The sequence below is a fragment of the Zea mays genome, chromosome 5 (assembly GCF_902167145.1).
Source record: "Zea mays cultivar B73 chromosome 5, Zm-B73-REFERENCE-NAM-5.0, whole genome shotgun sequence".
NCBI lineage: Eukaryota > Viridiplantae > Streptophyta > Magnoliopsida > Poales > Poaceae > Zea > Zea mays.
In genome coordinates this window covers 181786692-181807132 of record NC_050100.1, presented here as the reverse complement: position 1 = coordinate 181807132, position 20441 = coordinate 181786692, and the positions used below count along the sequence as shown (strand labels likewise).

General features: G+C 43.5%; 1 protein-coding gene across 1 annotated transcript; it reads right to left on the bottom strand.

The window, feature by feature from the left end:
* Nucleotides 1-2763: 2763 nt before the first annotated feature.
* On the bottom strand, nt 2764-4749 carry LOC103627349 (umecyanin). The gene is made up of 2 exons (XM_008647650.4): nt 4260-4749; nt 2764-4172 (listed from the first exon to the last, which is right to left on the bottom strand). Exons 1-2 carry the CDS (start codon nt 4444-4446, stop codon nt 3838-3840), a joined length of 522 nt encoding a protein of 173 aa, XP_008645872.1. The 5' UTR covers nt 4447-4749; the 3' UTR covers nt 2764-3837.
* Nucleotides 4750-20441: the final 15692 nt, after the last annotated feature.

Sequence of the window (20441 nt, the reverse complement as noted above, 5' to 3'; positions counted from 1 at the left end):
ACTCTTGTTGTCCTTGTAGTGTACTGCAGTAGTATGGAAATAGGCTAATCTAAATAGTGGAAAACATCAGCCATGTAGGGAGTAATTAGGGCTGAGATCAGCCATAATCCATTGTACCTTATGTAGTTGTTATTTCTAATAACTGATGCAAAGGTATTGTAAGCAATTATAGGTGTCATGGTGGCCTACAATGTTTTAACAAAGAAATCCTCACTTTTCATACTTTGTTTTTTTCTAATATGTGCATTATATTATGGTTTGATCTGTATCGGTTTAGTTCTGTATTGGTTGTTGCCAATAAATTTGTGAGACATTGAGGTCGATAATATATGTGGTCTTCGTTTTATGTAACCATTGTGCACTGGCATTGTGCAATTGCATCTAATACAGTTGCCTTCTTTCGCCTAGGTAATGGTTTCATCATATACATGATCTTTCTTGAACAAAAAGGAATAATTCTCTAACCTCATATAATGGTGTACAATATTGAAAATGGATTGGGGATACATGTAGTCACAGGGACTGGGGATACATGTAGTCACAGGGTTAGCAACATGAGCTCTATAAGCCCGCCCAGCGTGGATGGGATCTGGCCACGCAAAGCGTCCACGCCATCTATGAAGACGTTGTTCAAGTGCTTGGTGTCGTTGCACCGGAGGTGGTCCTACGCACAGCAGTTGGGTGACACCAAGATCCACGTCGACAGATCCACGTCGACAGTGTCACCGGGTTGCCCAGCGTTTTCTTCATGCTCAACAACACGTGCAGGTCGCTAGGTGAGCAGGACCTCGCTCGTCGTTGTGGATGCTGTTACGAGTAGGAAGACAACGAAGAAGATAGTGGTGGACGCCATCACACTCGTGCGCTGAAAAGATGGTCACGTATATTATAGTGATGTTTCTCATTTTTGTATTTATGGTTTATACTCATTTTTAACTTTCGTGGTAAAGCACGGGCACATACCTAGTTAGTTATATTAAGGGTGTGTTTGAATGCACTAAAGCTAATAGTTAGTGACTAAAATTAGTTGAGACATCCAAACACCCTAGCTAATAGTTCAGCTATTAGCTATTTTTGGTAAATTAGTTAATAGTTAGGTAGCTATTTGTTAGCTAACTAATTTCACTAACAATTTTTAGCCAACTAACTATTAGTTCTAGTGCATTCAAACACTCTCTAAGACATTGTTTGAATGCACTAGAACGAGAGCTAATAGTTAGCTACAAAAACTGCTAAAATTAGTTAGATACATTCACACAAAACAACTAAAGCCAGCCGCTCCGGCGGCAACTGCTGGTGTCTTTAGACACATAATACTGTTGAGCAGCCAGCCGTTCGGCTGTTCGGGCGTTTGACTCTTGAACAGATCGATGATTACACATAATACCAAGTAGCAGTGCCGACCATTGACCAAACAAGTGGCTGCTGCTCTACTTGCATATTTACCCTTCGTTCTGTTCCTGTCTGTCAGTGCATGAGAGAAACCACACACTTCTCCCAGCATCCTCACAAAGCGGCTCCTAGTAGCTTGCTAACTTTGGAGGTCGGTCACAAAACATAGCAACAAAGTAGAACCATGAGGGTAAATATCTTCTATGCAGCTCCCTTTTGTGCCTCTCTTGTATTTCAGAATTTGTTTCTTGAGCGCATGCAGAAATATTCATGCACCTGTCAATATTTTTCTTTCAGAAGGAGATCATAATCCGGATTCAAGTGAAATCTGACAAGTGCCAGGCCAAGGCCATGAAGGTGGCAGCGGTATGCGTGCGTGCCCTGTTCTTGTTTGTGACGAGAATTCTGGAGCAATCACATCCTTCTTATCGCCGCTGCCCCCAAGGTCGACGGCTTCATCGCCTTCTCTCAGAAAAGGTCCCATTCCTGGCTCTTCCCAATTATCTGTTCCTGGCTCCCTGCCTTCTGTTTCATCAGTTTTAGCCCGAGCAGTGTAGGGAACATGGTCAGTGATGAAAGGGTCGGTAAACACTAAAACCATTACCGTTTCCATATTTTTAATCGAAAACGGTAACTCCAGAAACGGAAACGATATCGGTATTTCGGAAACATCGGAAACAAAAGTTTGGCGCGGAAAATACACCGGTAACGGTCGAAATCTAAAATACGATCGGTAAACATATCAAACTTCACAACACAACAAAGTTGACAAAAGATCACAATTCATGTTATAACAAGTTCACAAGGATCACAAATTTATAATATAAAGAGTTTACAAAGATCACAAGTTCACAATATAATAAATTCATAAAGATCACATGTTCATAGACTCAAAATTCACAATTCACAATATCAACTCGATTTAGCTGACATGACATGCTTACTCATGAAATATTTTTCCTCACATAAAGAGTTTTTTCACAGCCTCACAGGAAAACCCTAAAACCTAGTGTGTGGAAAAGACAGACCGTCGGCTCTCTATCATTATATATTACTAATACATAACATTGCATAGAAAAGGGTGGATTTGTTCGAAAGACCAAATCGTTAATCCCAACTGTCTTCCAACACCATCTGTCCCAAAAAAATATTAAGGCGTCCAAAAAAATACAAAAATAAGTATCATTATCTAGAGACGTATAAGCGATGCAAAAAACCACATGCTGAAAAATTCCGAAAAATCTAAGACACAATTCCGAAAAATTCCGAGACACAATTCTAGAAAATTCCGAGACACAAATCCGACCGGTAATTTCCGACAAAAACCGGCAACCAAAGGAAATGGTCGGTAAAACACCACGCCGATTCTGATAGAAAATTCCGAAAACCGATTCCGTTTTCGAAAAATACCGTTACCGGTGAATCCGATCGAAAATTTTTAAAATCGGTTTCCGGAATGCCGAAAAATTCCGAAATTGTTTTCATCCCTAAACATGGTTTATAACAGAATAGTTGGGGAATTAGAAGAAGAAAAAAAGAGCCCAAAAGGGTGAACCAATTTCCAGAGAAAATGTAGCAAGCTTGCACAGTACATGTTCCCAGTTTGGTCTAGCATGTTTTGGTTCCATCCATATCTTTTATCTGGGGGAAGAAGAGTTTTAAGTTCAGAAAATACACAACTGATGCTCCTGTGCCCAGAATCTGGTTCCATGCACAAAGTGCAGGTCGAGAGGCCGTCTCCTGTATCCAGAATGCGCCAAGGTCGCATGACCCTGAACCGTGCACTCTCAATGCAGTTGCTTTTGGTTGGGTACTTGGGTGTTTTGTATCTTGTTCTTTTTTTATTCTCTCTCGTCTAATAAAAATTATAGTAAAGTATCCCAATGCAATCCTACCTCAACTTGCAACCCTAGCCACTACAAATGATAGAATATAGAGTATACATTCGGCATTTTAAAGTTGATTTATCGTGGAGCGGGAATGACGTGGGAGTATTACTATTACCAAAGGTGAATGTGCAATATCTTCGCAGTTCCTAGTGAAAACAGGCCATCTACATCCACAAAATTCGCACTGATCAATTCACGATTTACAGTAAATGCTTGTCTTTTTTGTGGTTCATATAAATTACAGTACCTAGTAGTTCTGAATTTACAAAAGGATTTCACTCACCTCTTTTTTTTTACTTCTGATTTCACTCTGTTCTTCCTCCTATCCTCCTTCCTGCTGACAAAACGGTTACCTGGACACCGGCACACCGCTTTCCATGAGCTGGGAAAGACAATGACTCAATGGACAAGCCTTAACTTTACTGATTTCACTCGCCACGAAACTGGAAGCGTTGTCCTGACACCTGACCAACAATCAGCTCGAAAGGGATACACATGCATGCAGCAGCAAGCATCGCCGTCGGCGATCGACAATCTACGGCGGCGGCGTGCCGATTCACACCGCCATTGTCAGCAGCGCGGACACGAGGCACAGGCAGGCGGCGGCGAGCCCCGCGCCCGCGCGGCCCAGGAGGCGGGCGGCGCCGGAGCTGTCGTCGTCCGTGTCCGGCGGCGGCGGCGGGACGAGGAGCACGTTGATGGCGAGCTTCTGGCCGGCCTCGCAGTGCTCGCCGACGCCGCAGAAGTAGAAGCGCTCGCCGGGGTCGGTGAGCTCGATGATGGTGGGCCCGCACTGGTACCGGCTGGTGATGTTGCGCATGCTGCACGCGTCGAACAGCTCCCGCGTCGGCACCTCCACGATGTTGTGCACCCCGCTCCGGTACAGGAACACTGGCAGGCAGGTAGCAGAATGAAGGAAAAAGCTAGGGTGACGTGCGTCGTGGTGATCGATCAAAAAGCTAGGGTGGGCCGCCTTACTCAGCTTGTCGCCTATGCTGATCTGCCTGGTGTGCGCCCAGTCCTCGTAGTACGTCCTGTTGGGGGGCATCCGCCACCCTTTGCCGGCGCCGACGATGTGGTATATCCCGGCGGTCGAGCCGGCGACGAGGGACGCCATGACGGCTGAGAGGAGCAACAAGGCGTGCCGGCTCCTCCTGCGTTCCATGCTTGACCACCAACCCTGCTGCTTCTCGTTTCTTTCTTATTAGCTCTGCTAGCTAGCCCCCTGTTCCTCGCGCTCTCTGTCCGTGCGGCCTGCGCTGGACGGAACCTTCCCTCCCCTCCCCTCCCCTCCCCTCCCGGAAACAAAGATTGTAATGGCGGAAAGGGAGGCGCGCGCGAGCAAAACTGGAGACAAATTGAGGAGCTTCGGTTGAGTCCATAGACGTCTGCCTATTTTTGATACGGGTTTGCTGCCGTCTCTCCGCTCCAAAGTTGGCAAATCATTGGGGATCACAAGCTGTGTTTTCCCCCATGTTTGGCCGGACACGTGAACAAATTCATTCTCCCATCTCTGCTTCATCCATACAATTGCAACCGACTTTGTTGCTTGCAATTTTTTTGTCTTCCTTGCTATTATTCTCTTCATGGCCTCATTACGTACGAGTTGATTGATAATAGTTGTGATACTTCGTTCTATGTGACTCATGTTGAGAACATGCATGGTTATCTAAGGAAAGATAAGTAGCCGAACAGATACACGCTCAGCAACAACGAGAAGAGTAGTTTTACCAAAATTAGTATCAATAATAATAAATGTTTTTTTGTTATGACAACTTCCACCTAATTAAGAGATCCTTTTCTAACCTTTGTGCCATCTTACATAAGAGGTATGGTATGTGTGATCAAGGGTGGAGCCAGGGGGCAGGGTCATGGCCCCGCCAAGGGTGTGGCGCGTGCGCACACGCGTATGGTATGTGTGATCAAGGGTGGAGCCAGGGGGCAGGGTCATGGCCCCGCCAAGGGTGTGGCGCGTGCGCACACGCACGCACGCGCGCGAGCATATATATATATATATATATATATTAGTACGGTACCCGTGCGTTGCTATTGTTTTTCTTTGTTCGTATTCGAAGGAGCATTGCTACGGTTTTTCTTTGTTCATATACAAAGGAACATTGCTCAATCTAAATCCGAACGAATGTAGAAAAATCTAGTTCCTAGACCAAATAAGTAGCACAAACATCAATTTTCAAATCCCAACGAACATATTGGTGATGTGCCCGTACGTTGTCACGGAACAACAAACATCATTATGATATACATAATCCGTGTGACAAAATATCACTGTAAATATCATACAAGGAAAGTCTGTAATATTATTATAAATATGTAATATTATTATAAATATGTCGACGTAAATGGAATGATATGATGTCGAACAAATATTATAATATCATACAAACTATTTTTAAAAATCAATATATAATTTTAAATGATAGACAAATATATCAAAAACCGTACACTAATCTAATCTTTTTAGCGATATTGATAGAAATTACGAAGTGTTGGAGGCTACCATTGTTTTTTTGTCCATGAGTCGGGGGTGCTGGGATCATGGCCAATATGCTCCCAGAAGGAGAGCACAACTGCTTCTTGGTCACCGCCGGCGATGGTCACCTCTTTTGGGTCATAGGCACGCAGGGAGAAAGCCTTCAAGGTAGGCACCACTATGTTCCCCATCAATCTCGATGGAGATGGGAGTTTGGACCATGTCATCCCTGATGATACTTGCCTCCGCACTGCATTGTAGCCGAGTAGCCTAGAAGAGTACGAAGTCACCTACAATCACAAATACATCACCAATATATGTTTTATAGATACATGCAGGGCTCAATGTTTTATCAACTCGTACAAAGCAACACTCACCTCTCCCGGGCTTGTCAAAAATATGATATCACCATGGCTTCCCCTCCTATGTTTATGTCCATCGTCCATCGTCTGTCACGACCTCTAAACCAATTGTATCAAATGTTATCCCAAAATTTCTCGAGAAGTCACCATGATGGAACAAATTAAAATGGTTGTAATGGCAAATAGAGACGTTAAAAAGTAGCTCCCACGCTGGCACATCGGATCTAGCAACTGCCCAACAAGGTTTCAGCACTTCCATTGATCCACTCACGACCGTCTACAGTGACTGTCCGGTGGCGCACCGGACTGTCTGGTGCGCCACCCGACAGAAGGCAAGGATAGCCTTCCTTGTTGGCCTCCAACGGCTCCTAGCTGCCTTGGGGCTATAAAAGGGACCCCTAGGCGTATGGAGGAGTCACCCAAGCTTACAAGAAACATTCTAAGACTCAAACTTCGCGCATTTGATTCTTTGAGATAGTGACTTGAGCTCCATTTGAGTTGAGAACTCCGTGCGTTGTGTTTTGAGCTCGAGTTGTGACTTTTGTGCGTGATTGTGTTGTGATTTGAGTCTTGTGTGCGTTGCTCTCCCCTCCCTTACTTCTATGCTTCTTTTGTGATCATCATTATAAGGGCAAGAGGCTCCAAGTTGTGGAGATTCCTCGCAAACGGGAGAAAGACAAAGAAAGGAAAAATCGTGGTATTCAAGTTGATCATTGGATCACTTGAAAGGGGTTGAGTGCAACCCTCGTCCATTGGGACGCCACAACGTGGAAGTAGGCAAGTATTACTTGGCCGAACCACCGGATAAAAATCGTGTGTCTCTTGTGTGCTTTACCTTTGATTATCTGTGGCCGCAAGAACTCACTTCAAGCTACTTAGCCGTTCTAACTTACATAACAAAGTTTTGTGGCTATTAGTTTTTTATTTTTACAGGGTCACCTATTCACCCCCCCCCTCTAGGTGCTCTCAATTGGTATCAAAGCCGTTCTCTTCATCTAAGGGACTAATCGCCCGAAGAGATGGATCCTAAGGAAAAGGGGATGGTGGTCAATGACAAGGAGAAGGAGTCCCTCTTCAACGAGCCAAGGGACGACAAGCCCACTGACTCAGGATCGAGTCACAAGAAGAGAGACGGGAAGAAGAAGAGGCGGATCAAGAAGATCATTTACTACGACAGCGACACCTCCTCTTCTTCACCAAGAGACGACGACGACTCGTCTAAGAAGAAACCGGTTAATCAAAACTTTTCATTTGATTATTCTCGAATTCCTTTCAATTCCAATGCTCATTTTCTTTCAATTCCTCTTGGTAAACCTCCACACTTTGATGGAGAGGACTACTCTTTTTGGAGTCACAAAATGTGTAGTCACTTATTTTCTCTCCATCCTAGTATTTGAGAGATAGTTGAAAATGGAATGCATTTCGACAGTACCGATAACCTTGTGTTTATTAATGAGCAAATTCATAAAAATGCGCAAGCTACCACTGTTTTGCTAGCATCTTTATGCAGGGATGAATACAACAAGGTGAGCAGCTTGGATAACGCCAAGCAAATTTGGGATACCCTCAAGATATCACATGAGGGAAACGACACCACCATGATCACCAAAATGGACTTGGTGGAAGGCGAACTGGGAAGATACAATGATCAGGGGAGAGGAGCCAACACAAACATACAACAGGCTCAAGACCCTGGTCAACAAAATTAGGAGCTATGGAAGCACAAGATGGACGGACCACGATGTCGTCCGACTAATGCTAAGGTCATTCACGGTAATTGACCCCCATCTTGTTAACCTTATTCGTGAGAATCCTAGGTACACCAAGATGACACCCGAGGAGATTCTTGGGAAGTTCGTGAGCGGGCGCATGATGGTGAAGGGGGCCCGATATGTGGACGATGCTCTAAACGGTCCACTACCCATCCACGAGCCTCAAACCGTTGCCCTCAAAGCAACAAGCAGCAGGGAGGCGCTACCAAGCAAGGTGGAACAAGTTGAAGCTACCGGACTAAACGAAGAAGAGATGGCCCTAATCATTAAACACTTCAAGACCGCTCTAAAAGGATGCAAGGAGCACCCCAACAAGAACAAAGCAAAGGGGAAGCGCTCCTGCTTCAAATGCGGTAAGACTGGTCATTTTATAGCACAATGCTCCGATAATGAAAATGACCAGGAACAAGAAAAGCATGGAAGAGGGAGAAGAAGAAAGTTTACAAGAAGGCGAAGGGCGAGGCGCACCTTGGCAAAGAATGGGACTCGGACTGCTCTTCATCCGACTCCGGTGATGAAAGACTGGCAGCCTTGGCCTTCAACAAGTCTTCTTTCTTCCCCAACGAACGCCACACTTGCCTCATGGCCAAGGAAAAGAAGGTAAGTGTTCGAGAAACCCCTAAGTATACTACTTAAAGCAATGATGATTCTAGTGATGATGAAGTAGATTATACTAATTTATTTAAGGGTTTAGATAGAGCAAAAGTAGATAAAATTAATGAGTTAATTGATGCTCTAAATGAAAAAGATAGATTGCTAGAGAAGAAAGAGGACATTTTATATGAAGAACATGACAAATTTGTTAGTGTACAAAAGTCTCTTGCTTTAGAAACTAAAAGAAATGAAATGTTATCCTCTGAATGGTCTGTGTGCCATGAATCAATCTCTAGTTTAAATATTTTGAATGATGATTTAAATGCTAAGCTAGAGGTAGCTAAAAAATCTAGTTTATGTGTAGAACATGTTGTAATTTGCAATAGATGCAAGGATTTTGATATTGATGCTTGTGATAAACATCTTGCGTCTATTACCAAATTAAATGATGAGGTGGCAAGTCTTAATGCTCAACTTAAGACTTGCAAGGTTGATTTTGATAAATTAAAATTTTCCAGGGATGCCTACACAATTGGTAGACACCCCTCTATTAAGGATGGACTTGGTTTTTGAAAGGAAACCAAGAACTTAACAAGCCAAAAGGCTCCCATTCTCGCCAAGGAGAAAGGGAAGGTCCCTATGGCTAGTAGCATTCAAAGGAATCATGCTTTCATGTATAATAGGAAAATTGCTAGTCATTCCAATTATAATAAGAGTTATGATCATGATGCTTTTGATTCACATGCTATGATTGCTTCAAGCTCTACTTTTGTGCATGGTAGAAGTAGGCCTAGAAAAGGTAATGTTGCTCATCATGTGCCTAGGAAAATGTGCAATGAATCTACTATCATTTACCATGCTTGCAATACTTCATTTGCTCTTTTATGTAAGAAGGAAAAAGTAGTTGCTAGAAAGTTGGGATCCAAATGCAAGGGAGATAAGACTTGTATTTGGGTTCCAAAGGCTATTGTGACTAACCTTGTAGGACCCAACAAGAATTGGGTACCTAAAACCCAAGTGTAAATTTCTTTGCAGGTTTATGCATCCGGGGGCTCAAGCTGGATTATCGACAGCGGATGCACAAACCACATGACGGGAGAGAAGAAGATGTTCACCTCCTACGTTAAGAACAAGGATTCCCAGGATACGATCATCTTTGGAGATGGGAACCAAGGCAAGGTCAAAGGCTTGGGCAAGATAGCCATCACCAACGAGCACTCCATTTCAAACGTATTTCTAGTAGAGTCGCTTGGTTACAATCTCCTGTCTGTAAGTCAATTGTGCCACATGGGTTACAATTGTTTGTTTACAAATGTTGATGTTTCTGTCTTTAGAAGGAGTGATGGTTCATTAGCGTTTAAGGGTGTATTAGATGGCAAACTCTATTTAGTTGATTTTTCGAAAGAGGAGGCCGATCTAGATGCATGCTTAATAGCTAAGACTAGCATGGGCTGGCTGTGGCATCGCTGTCTAGCACATGTTGGGATGAAGAACCTTCATAAACTTCTAAAGGGAGAACATGTGTTAGGACTAACCAATGTCTGCTTCGAAAAAGATAGACCTTGTGCAGCTTGTCATGCAGGGAAACAGGTGGAAAGCACTCATCACAACAAGAATGTGATGACAACATCAAGACCACTGAAGCTACTACATATGGACCTCTTCGGACCCATTGTCTACCTAAGCATCGGGGGAAGTAAGTATGGTCTTGTTATTGTTGATGATTTTTCCCGCTTCACTTGGATGTTCTTTTTGCAGGATAAATCAGAAACCCAAGGGACCCTTAAGCGCTTTCTAAGGCGGGCTCAAAACGAATTTGAGCTCAAGGTGAAAAAGATAAGAAGCGACAACGGGTCCGAATTCAAGAATCTTCAAGTGGAGGAGTATCTTGAGGAGGAAGGCATCAAGCACGAGTTCTCCGCTCTCTACACACCACAGCAAAATGGTGTGGTAGAGAGGAAGAACAGGACGCTTATCAACATGGCGAGAACAATGCTTGGAGAATTCAAGACGCCCGAGTGGTTTTGGTCGGAAGCTATGAACATAGCTTGCCACGCCATAAACCGGCTCTACCTACATCGCCTCCTCAAGAAGACCTCGTACGAACTTCTTACCGGTAACAAACCCAACGTTTCATACTTTTGTGTATTTGGGAGCAAATGTTACATTCTAGTGAAGAAAGGTAGAAATTCTAAATTTGCTCCCAAGGCAGTAGAAGGGTTTTTACTAGGGTGTGACTCAAATACAAGGGCGTATAGAGTCTTCAACAAATCATCGGGTTTGGTTGAAGTCTCTAGCGACGTTGTATTTGATGAGACTAATAGCTCTCTAAGAGAGCAAGTTGATCTTGATGATGTAGATGAAGATGATGTTCCAACGGACGCAATACGCACGATGGCGATAGGTGATGTGCGACCACAGGAACAACAAGAGCAAGATCAACCTTCTTCCTCAACAATGGTGCATCCCCCAACTCAAGATGATGAACAGGTCTCTCAAGAAGAGGCGCGTGATCAAGGGGGAGCACAAGAAGAACAAGTTATGGAGGAAGAAGCACCACTGGCCCCTCCAACTCAAGTCCGAGCAACGATTCAAAGGAATCACCCTGTTGACCAAATTCTAGGTGACATAAGAAAGTGAGTAACTACTTGCTCAAGATTAGCTAACTTTTGTGAGCATTACTCGTTTGTCTCTTCTATTGAGCCTTTTAGGGTAGAAGAAGCCTTGCTAGATCCGGACTGGGTGTTGGCCGTGCAGGAAGAGCTCAACAACTTCAAGAGGAATGAAGTTTGGAGCTTGGTGCCACGTACAAAGAAAAATGTTGTGGGAACCAAGTGGGTGTTCCGCAACAAACAAGATGAGCATGGGGTGGTGACAAGGAACAAGGCTCGACTTGTGGCAAAAGGTTATGCCCAAGTCGCAGGTTTGTATTTCGAGGAGACTTTTGCTCCTGTGGCTAGGCTAGAGTGTATTCGAATATTGTTAGCATATGCCGCTCACCACTCTTTCAGGTTATTTCAAATGGATGTGAAGTGTGCTTTCCTCAACGGGCCAATCAAGGAGGAGGTATACGTGGAACAACCCCCTGGCTTTGAGGATGACAGGTATCCCGACCATATTTTAAGTTCTCTAAGGCGCTCTATGGACTTAAGCAAGCCCCAAGAGCATGGTATGAATGCCTTAGAGGTTTCTTAATTGCTAATGCTTTCAAGGTTGGGAAAGCCGATCCCACTCTTTTCACTAAGACTTGTGATGGTGACCTTTTTGTGTGCCAAATTTATGTCGATGACATAATATTTGGTTCTACTAACCAAAAGTCTTGTGAGGAGTTTAGCAGGGTGATGACTCAAAAGTTTGAGATATCGATGATGGGCGAGTTGAACTACTTCCTTGGGTTCCAAGTGAAGCAACTCAAGGACGACACCTTCATCTCCCAAACGAAGTACACTCAAGATCTTCTCAAGCGGTTTGGGATGAAGGACGCCAAGCCCGTGAAGACACCAATGGGAACCAACGGACATGTCGACCTCAACAAAGGAGGTAAGTCCATTCATCAAAAGGCATACCGGTCTATGATAGGGTCATTACTTTATTTATGTGCTAGTAGATGGGATATTATGCTTAGCGTATGCATGTGTGCTAGATTTCAATCCGACCCAAGGGAATGTCACCTTGTGGCCGTTAAGCGGATTCTTAGATATTTAGTTGCTACGCCTTGCTTCAGGATCTGGTATCCAAAGGGGTCTACCTTTGACTTAATTGGATATTCAGACTTCGATTATGCTGGATGCAAGGTTGATAGGAAGAGTACATCAGGGACGTGCCAATTCCTAGGAAGGTCCCTGGTGTCGTGAAGCTCAAAGAAACAAACATCCGTTGCCCTATCCACCGCTGAGGCCGAGTATGTTGCCGCAGGACAGTGTTGCGCGCAACTACTTTGGATGAGGCAAACCCTCCATGACTTTGGCTACAATCTGAGCAAAGTCCCACTCCTATGTGACAATGAGAGTGCAATCCGCATGGCGGATAATCCTGTTGAACACAGCCGCACTAAGCACATAGACATCCGGCATCACTTTCTGAGAGACCACCGGCAAAAGGGAGGTATCGAAGTGTTCCATATTAGCACCAAGAACCAGCTAGCCGATATCTTTACCAAGCCATTAGATGAGAAAACCTTTTGCAGGCTGCGTAGTGAGCTAAATGTCTTAGATTCGCGTAACTTGGATTGATCTATAGCATACATGTGTTTTATGCCTTTGATCATGTTACTTATACATTTATGCATTTTGTTGCTTATTTATGGTGCTCAAGTTGTGCAAGGGATCCCTGGACCTCATAAGTCCATGTGTGAATGATGCACATATTTAGGGGGAGAAGTGCTACAACTTGACCCTTTGAGACTAATCCTTGTGTTTGAGTTACTTGATGTAGTCTCAAAGGTGCATTGAAAGGAAAAGGTGAACTTGGACCATGCAAAGACTTTCACTGCACTTCGGTATTAGTGTACTCACCTCCAAGTTCATTCGTATGCTCTTATTGCCTTTTGCTCTTAATTGACAATTTTTGGTGAGGCAATGGGGTCAAAGGGCAAAAATGATCTCGTTTTGGTGCTTAATGCCAAAGGGGGAGAAATTAAGGCCAAAGTAAATGGATCAGCTACCACTTGAGAATTTTGAAAATAGTAGAGTTAGAATTTTTGATTTGTTCAAAATACTCTTATTGCAAAATTTGGTATCTTGTGGGGGAGAATTTATGATTATGGGAAAAAGGGGGAGTTTTGGCTCTTGATAAATTTTTCCATTGGAATATCTCTCTTTGTGCCCAATCAAGTGAGTTTGACTTAGAGATAGGAAAATGAATTTGATTTGCAAAAACAAACCAACTGGTGGCAAAGAATGATCCAAATATGCCAAATTAGAGTAAAAAACAATTTGGCCCTTATTTGCATCGATGTTGCACTTATTTGTGTTGCTTTTTGATGTGTTGGCATAAATCACCAAAAAGGGGGAGATTGAAAGGGAAATGTGCCTTTGGGCCATTTCTATAATGTTTTGGTGATTAAGTGTCCAACACATATTAAGTGAGTTGATTATGTGCCAAACAAGCAAGAAGTGCAAATCATGTAACAAGGTATGTTTCTAGGCTTAGTACATTGTTTTGAGTACTAACATATATTGTCTAAGTGCTAGAAACAGAGAAAAGAAGAGAAGAAAAGAAATGCAAAAGACTTGGCTTGGTACAGCCAAAGTCCAGCTCGGCTTGGCACACCGGACTGTCCGGTGATGCACCGGACAGTGTCCGGTGCGCCAGGCCAGCCTCCGGTGAACAAGCTGTAACACCCGGCTTTAAGGAACAAAGCCAGGTGCATTTCATACATGCGCCAAGAAGACAACATATATAATAACAGAGTGTATAGAGATAAATGTCACAATAATCAGAGTAATTATTACATAGCGGAAGACTTACAAAAATAAAAGATAAATATAACACGAACTAAGGATCGTCGGCGCCAATGTCAACTGAGAAACGCCACCTAGATCAGATCAAACTCCTCGCCTTGTGGCTCCTCCTGAACCACCTGATCTTCTCCTGTGGGGGGTGTGAGACAGCAAGGGTGAGCTCACACATGTTCATCGCTCAACAAGTTGTGGGGAATAATGTGACATGAACTCACCAAAGGTGGGAGTTCATGAAGTGTAAGGCTCATCAACAATAGAGGTTAAAGCTGAGCATTGCTTTTATAAGTTGGTCAAAATTTTATTAGCGGTTACTAAGTGTAAGTAAATACCAAACCATAATAAAATAATAGAACAAAATTAATAATAAATCCCATGCAAATGACAAATTGAGTTTAGGTTCCATAATTTAATCATCGGAGAGTCCTGAGCCGCTCATGACCATGAGCTCGGCTAGTATACCAGTTTTACACTCTGCAGAGGTTGTACCCTTTACCCACAAGTCGTGTATACCATGTCGCCAGGGTTAGCTAGGCCCTTAGACACTACTGAGGTGAATGGCTAGGGATCCACTACGAGGCCTTTACAAAGTTCCACTAGCTTCCAAAAACCCGTTACAGTTTATGGGAAGAGCACTTGCAAGAATCCCCCGTCCGACCGCCATCGCAGCAAATCAACCCGAGAACCTCCTTGCATGCAACTCCCCTACTGCCCTTGCCCCTTTCGGGTAAGGTAGTCTTCCACTAGCTTTCCTAATTAGTCAGCCAAGGGCGTCCCATTAAACCCTTGTGGTGGCACGTGTTTCTCAAGTTAAGCTCCATGTTCCAATTAACAATAATATAATGATCTTGACATGAACATAAATAGAATAACAAGATAACTAGAACATGGATATAATGAAATATTAACCCAAAACCATGTAAAGCAATAGCATAACTACCCATATGATTTAGGGGTAAACAAGGTAAACAGGATAAACAGACTAGGGAAACCTATTGTGTCACACCCGGGCTTTAAAGAACAAAGTCGGGTGCATCTCATACATGCGCCAAAGAAGACAACATATATAATAACAGAGTGTATAGAGATAAATGTCATAAAACATCAGAGTACTTATTACATAGCGGAAGACTTAATACAAAATAAAAGAATAAACATAAAATGAACTAAGGATCGTCGGCGCAAATGTCAACTGAGAAACGCCACCTAGATCAGATCATACTCCTCGCCTTGTGGCTCCTCCTGAACCACCTGTTCTTCTCCTGTGGGGGGTGTGAGACAGCAAGAGTGAGCTCACATACGTTCACAGCTCAACAAGTCGTGGGGAATAATGTGGCATGAACTCACCAAAGGTGGGAGTTCATGAAGTGTAAGGCTGATCAATGAAATGAAGGCTGAAGCTGAGCGTTGCTTTTATAAGTTGGTCAAAATTTTATTAGCAGTTACTAAGTGTAAATAAATACCAAACCATAGTAATAATAAATAAAAGTAATAATAAAGTAATCCCAGATGCAATGATATGACAAATTAAGTTTAAGTTCCATAAGTTAATCATGTGAGTGTTCGAGCCGCTCATGACCGTGAGCACGGCTAGTATACCAGTTTTACACTCTGCAGAGGTTGCGCATCTTTACCCACAAGTCATGTTACCCATTTTCCACGGATTTGATCAGACCCCATACACCTCTACCAAGGAAGCGAGGCAGGGTACCACTACGAGGCCTTTACAAAGTTCCACTAGCTTCAGACTACCCGCTATAGTTTATAGGAAGCTCCAGTGCAGGGTTCTTGCTTGACCGCCATCGCAGCAAAATCAACCAAGGACCTCCCTACACTGACCACTCCCCTACTGCCCTTGCCCCTTTCGGGTAAGGTAGCCATCCACTAGCTTTCCTAGTTAATCAGCCAAGGGCGTCCCATTAAACCCTTGTGGTAGCACTGTTTTCCCGGGTGGTTCTCCATGTTCCCATTAACATAATGATCTTAACATGAACATTAAAGAATAAAACAGATAATAAAAAGTATAACAATGAGTGATGAATATCTCTATACCCAAATCCACATAAAGCAATAGCATAAACTACCCAAAACTTTAGTAGTAAAATCAGTGGTGAAGCAAGGTATAAAGATAGTCAAAATCTAGGGTAACCTATTGGGTCCCATCAAAATTAACCTATGCAGATCATTATGATTAATAAGAACATGAATGGGTAAAAGAAGTGATCAAGGGCACAACTTGCCTTCAATGAGCTCCTGCTCAGCTACTTCTACTTGTTGAACCTCAGATTCCACAATGGCCTGCTCGTCTACTCGCATCAACACAATACATACATAGTATAGCATAAATTAACATCACATCAAACATGCAAATAAAATATACAGTAAAAATCTACACCTTAAAATGAGATCATAGGAACTGGAATCATTAAATTTGGAGTTATAAATTTCAAGTTATGAATTTCCTAAGGTTTAATGTGATTAAAATAGGATTAAAGGTTAAATTAATGTTTTTACTGTTTTTATGCCAAAACAGAGACACTAAATGATAGAGAATATTATTACAAAATTTTAGAAATTGGAATGGTTCAATTTGGATCAAAAATGGAATTTCTATGAATTTTACAAGTTTCTAGATTTGTTTTTGTATTAAAAACGAATTTCTAATATTATTTCTCTGTTTTTAATCTCCTCTGGACTGGGCCTCGATTTCCAGAGAAGTCAGGGGCCCAGGTGTAAAAATCCCCAGGCACAACAAACAGTGCAAGTGGAGCGCGGGTTGATTGTAGTTAAAGCTAGGGTGTCTTGTGCAAAACGAGCTCGCGAAGGGGTATCGCGGCGCGAGAGCCGCCCGATCTAAATCTAACGGTGCAACTTAGGTTTTAACCTTATGTGAACCGGTATCAGATGCCAGCCACTGGATCGCGGTCCAACCGTCTGAATCTAATTTACTGAATCGGCTTCAAGATCTAATCCCGACCGCCCATTCGGGAATCAGTGGTCATGAACTCGACCCTATCCCCCGACCACAAGCTACGGCGGCGCTACGAACCCCAGCGGCCGGACCTCGCCGGCGCGAAGAGTACCTGGCACCCCGGTGCCCCGACTTCCAAATTGACCACGGCTACGCAATCTAGAGATGAAGGCGGAGCTTCGGAGATGCTTTTTACCGAAGGATGGCAGCGTAGGGGCTCCGCTCCACGTGATGACGCCTCTCCGCCACGAAGCCTGAGCAACGGCGAGCAATTCCGCCGCGCTGGTCCTGGGTTCCCGAGCAGTGCCGCCATGGACACCTTCCCTCCGACAAGATGGATCCCAGGGTCACTCCACCGAGGACCGGGTCGACGGTATGCAGATGGTCACTCGCGGCGGCACACGGCTCTCGGTTTTCTTCCCGGAGGTGTGGACGATGGCCAGGCGCGGAAGTACCAATGGTGGGATGGGGCGCGAATAGTGGTGTACGAGGAGAGGGTCGTCGGAGGGAGATCCGTTTTTATCCCTAGAGACGCGGACACGCGGGACGCCAGCTCGCGCCGAGGGGAGCGAATCTCGCCGCGCAAGTCGCCTGGGTTGTTACCGTCGCGTTGGACGGGGTGACCAGTGGGGCCCAAGTTGCAGTGACTCACGTGCGCACACAGAGACCGACCTGCGGGGCCCACCTGTCAACAAGCCACGCAGCAGGCGCGACAGTGAGCGGCTGGGCCGAGCGGGAATGAAGTTGTGGGCCGCGCGGGCGTTAAGTTTGGCTGGGCCGATTTCAGTAGATTGAGCCCACACGACCCCCCCTTCTTTATTCTTTTTATTTTTCCTTTCTTTTTTGAATTTCAAATTCAAATTTGAATCAAACTTTAAATGTGAACTCATATTCATTTTGAATGTACAAATTGATCCCCATAATATGGATGGTTTAGCTATATTATATTTTTTTATATGTACATATATATATATTGTATAACCTTTTCCTTCCTCTATTCTAAACTCCAATTTGCAAATTAGGGTCAACTCTCCAAATTTGGATTTTAACCTATTTCTTTTTATATTATTTTTATATTGTCACAAAATGTACACAAAATGGAAACCTCAGCATGATGCATGTATTATTTTTTTGGGTGTCCTTTGTTATTTTTTTTATTTGTTTTCATGGGATGTTCTCATGAAATGACAAATATAGATAACACACATATATACAAAAGGGATATCATTTTCTCCTTTTAGGTTATCTTCCACTAATTACAAGCTGGGTATTACAAATCCTACCCCCCTTAAAAATAATCTCGGCCTCGAGATTAAGAAGATCTAGGGAAAAGATGGGGGAAGTCTATGCGAAGCTCTTCTTCTCTTTCCCACGTTGCTTCATCTTCACCGTGGTGGCTCCATTGCACTTTGCACATCTTTATCACCTTATTTCTTGTAACTCGCGTCAAAGTGTCCAAAATCTTGATGGGATACTCAGCATAAGTCAGATCATCTTGAACACTAAGGTCCTCCAGTGGTAGCTGCTCCTCAGGTACCCTGAGACATTTCTTCAGCTGAGATACGTGAAATACATCATGAACATCCACAAGATGATCCGGTAACTCCAATTGGTATGCAACCTCTCCCACTCGCTTTAAGATTAAGAAGGGTCCAATAAAGCGAGGGGACAACTTTCCTTTGACTTTGAATCTTCTCATACCCCGGAGTGGTGACACCTTCAAATAGACATGATCACCCTCCTTAAACTCCAGTAGTCTTCTCCTATTGTCAGCATAGCTCTTTTGCCTAGATTGTGCAATTCTCAAATTTTCTCTTATCATTCGAACTTGCTCTTCTGCCTCTTGAATCAGTTCAGGCCCAAAGAACTGTCTTTCTCCAGTCTGATCCCAATACAGTGGAGTCCTGCACTTTCTGCCATATAGAGCCTCAAATGGTGACATCTCCAAACGGGCCTGATAGCTATTATTATAAGAAAACTCAGCATAGGGTAAGCTCTTCTCCCAACTGCCACCATGCTTGAGAGCACAAGCTCTTAACATATCTTCCAGCACTTGATTAGTTCTCTCTGTCTGTCCATCGGTCTGGGGATGGTAGGCTGAACTAAAATTTAACTTTGTATCCAAACTCTCATGCAACTTCTTCCAAAACCGAGAAGTAAACTGTGATCCTCGATCAGACACGATCTTCTTAGGCACTCCATGTAAACAAACTATCTGAGTCATATACAATTCTGCTAGCTTGGCTCCCGTGTAATTAGTCCTCACAGGTATGAAATGAGCCACTTTTGTCAATCTGTCCACAATTACCCAAATAGAGTCATATCCTGCTGGAGTGCGGGGTAGTCCAACAATAAAATCCATACCAATTTCTTCCCATTTCCACTCGGGTATCTTCAATGGGTGCAATAGTCCAGCGGGTCTTTGATGTTCGGCCTTGACTCTTTGACACACATCACACTTAGCCACATGTGCAACAACATCTCTTTTCAGTCCATACCACCAATACTTTTGCTTCAAATCCTGATACATCTTAGTGCTACCAGGGTGGATAGAATAATCAGAATCATGGGCTTCTTTCAATATAGTCTCACGGAGGCTATCAATCTCTGGAACACATATCCGATCTTTGAACCATATAGTGCCTTGCTCATCCTCCGTGAATTCCGGAACTCGACCTTCCGTAATCAGATCCTTAATCTCTTGAATCTTAGCATCACCAACCTGACCTTTACGAATCTCTTGCTCCAAGGTAGGTTCCAATTCAATGGTGACTCCTTCAGTGTGAGTAACAATTCCCAGGTTGAGCTTCTCAAAATCTTTTGCTAATTCATCGGGTAGCTGGACTACAAAAGCGGAGTGAACATGCTCCTTCCGACTCAAGGCATCTACAACCAAATTCGCCTTGCCTGGATGATAGTGAATCTCCAAATCATAATCCTTAATAAGCTCCAACCAACGGCGTTGCCTAAGGTTGAGATCCTTCTGAGTGAATATATACTTCAAACTCTTATGATCCGTGTATACTTGACACTTAGTTCCCATAATGTAATGTCTCCATATCTTAAGTGCGTGTACGACCGCTGCCAGTTCCAAGTCATGAGTGGGGTAGTTCAATTCATGTTTCCGCAACTGACGAGACGCATAGGCGATCACATGTCCTTCTTGCATAAGAACACATCCCAATCCTTGGCCACATGCATCACAATAAATGTCAAATCCTTTCTGTAAGTCTGGCATTACCAACACTGGAGGTGACATCAATCTCTCCTTCAATTGATCAAAGCTCTCTTGACATTTCTCATCCCACTTAAATTCTTTTCCTTTCTCCAAAAGCGATGTCATAGGCTTGGCAATTTTAGAGAACCCTTCAATGAATCTCCGATAATATCCTGCGAGTCCCAAGAAACTACGAATCTCAGTAACTGTAGTGGGCACTCTCCACTCCATTATCTCCTTCACTTTAGCAGGATCTACTGCTATTCCTCCATTAGAAATAATATGACCAAGGAA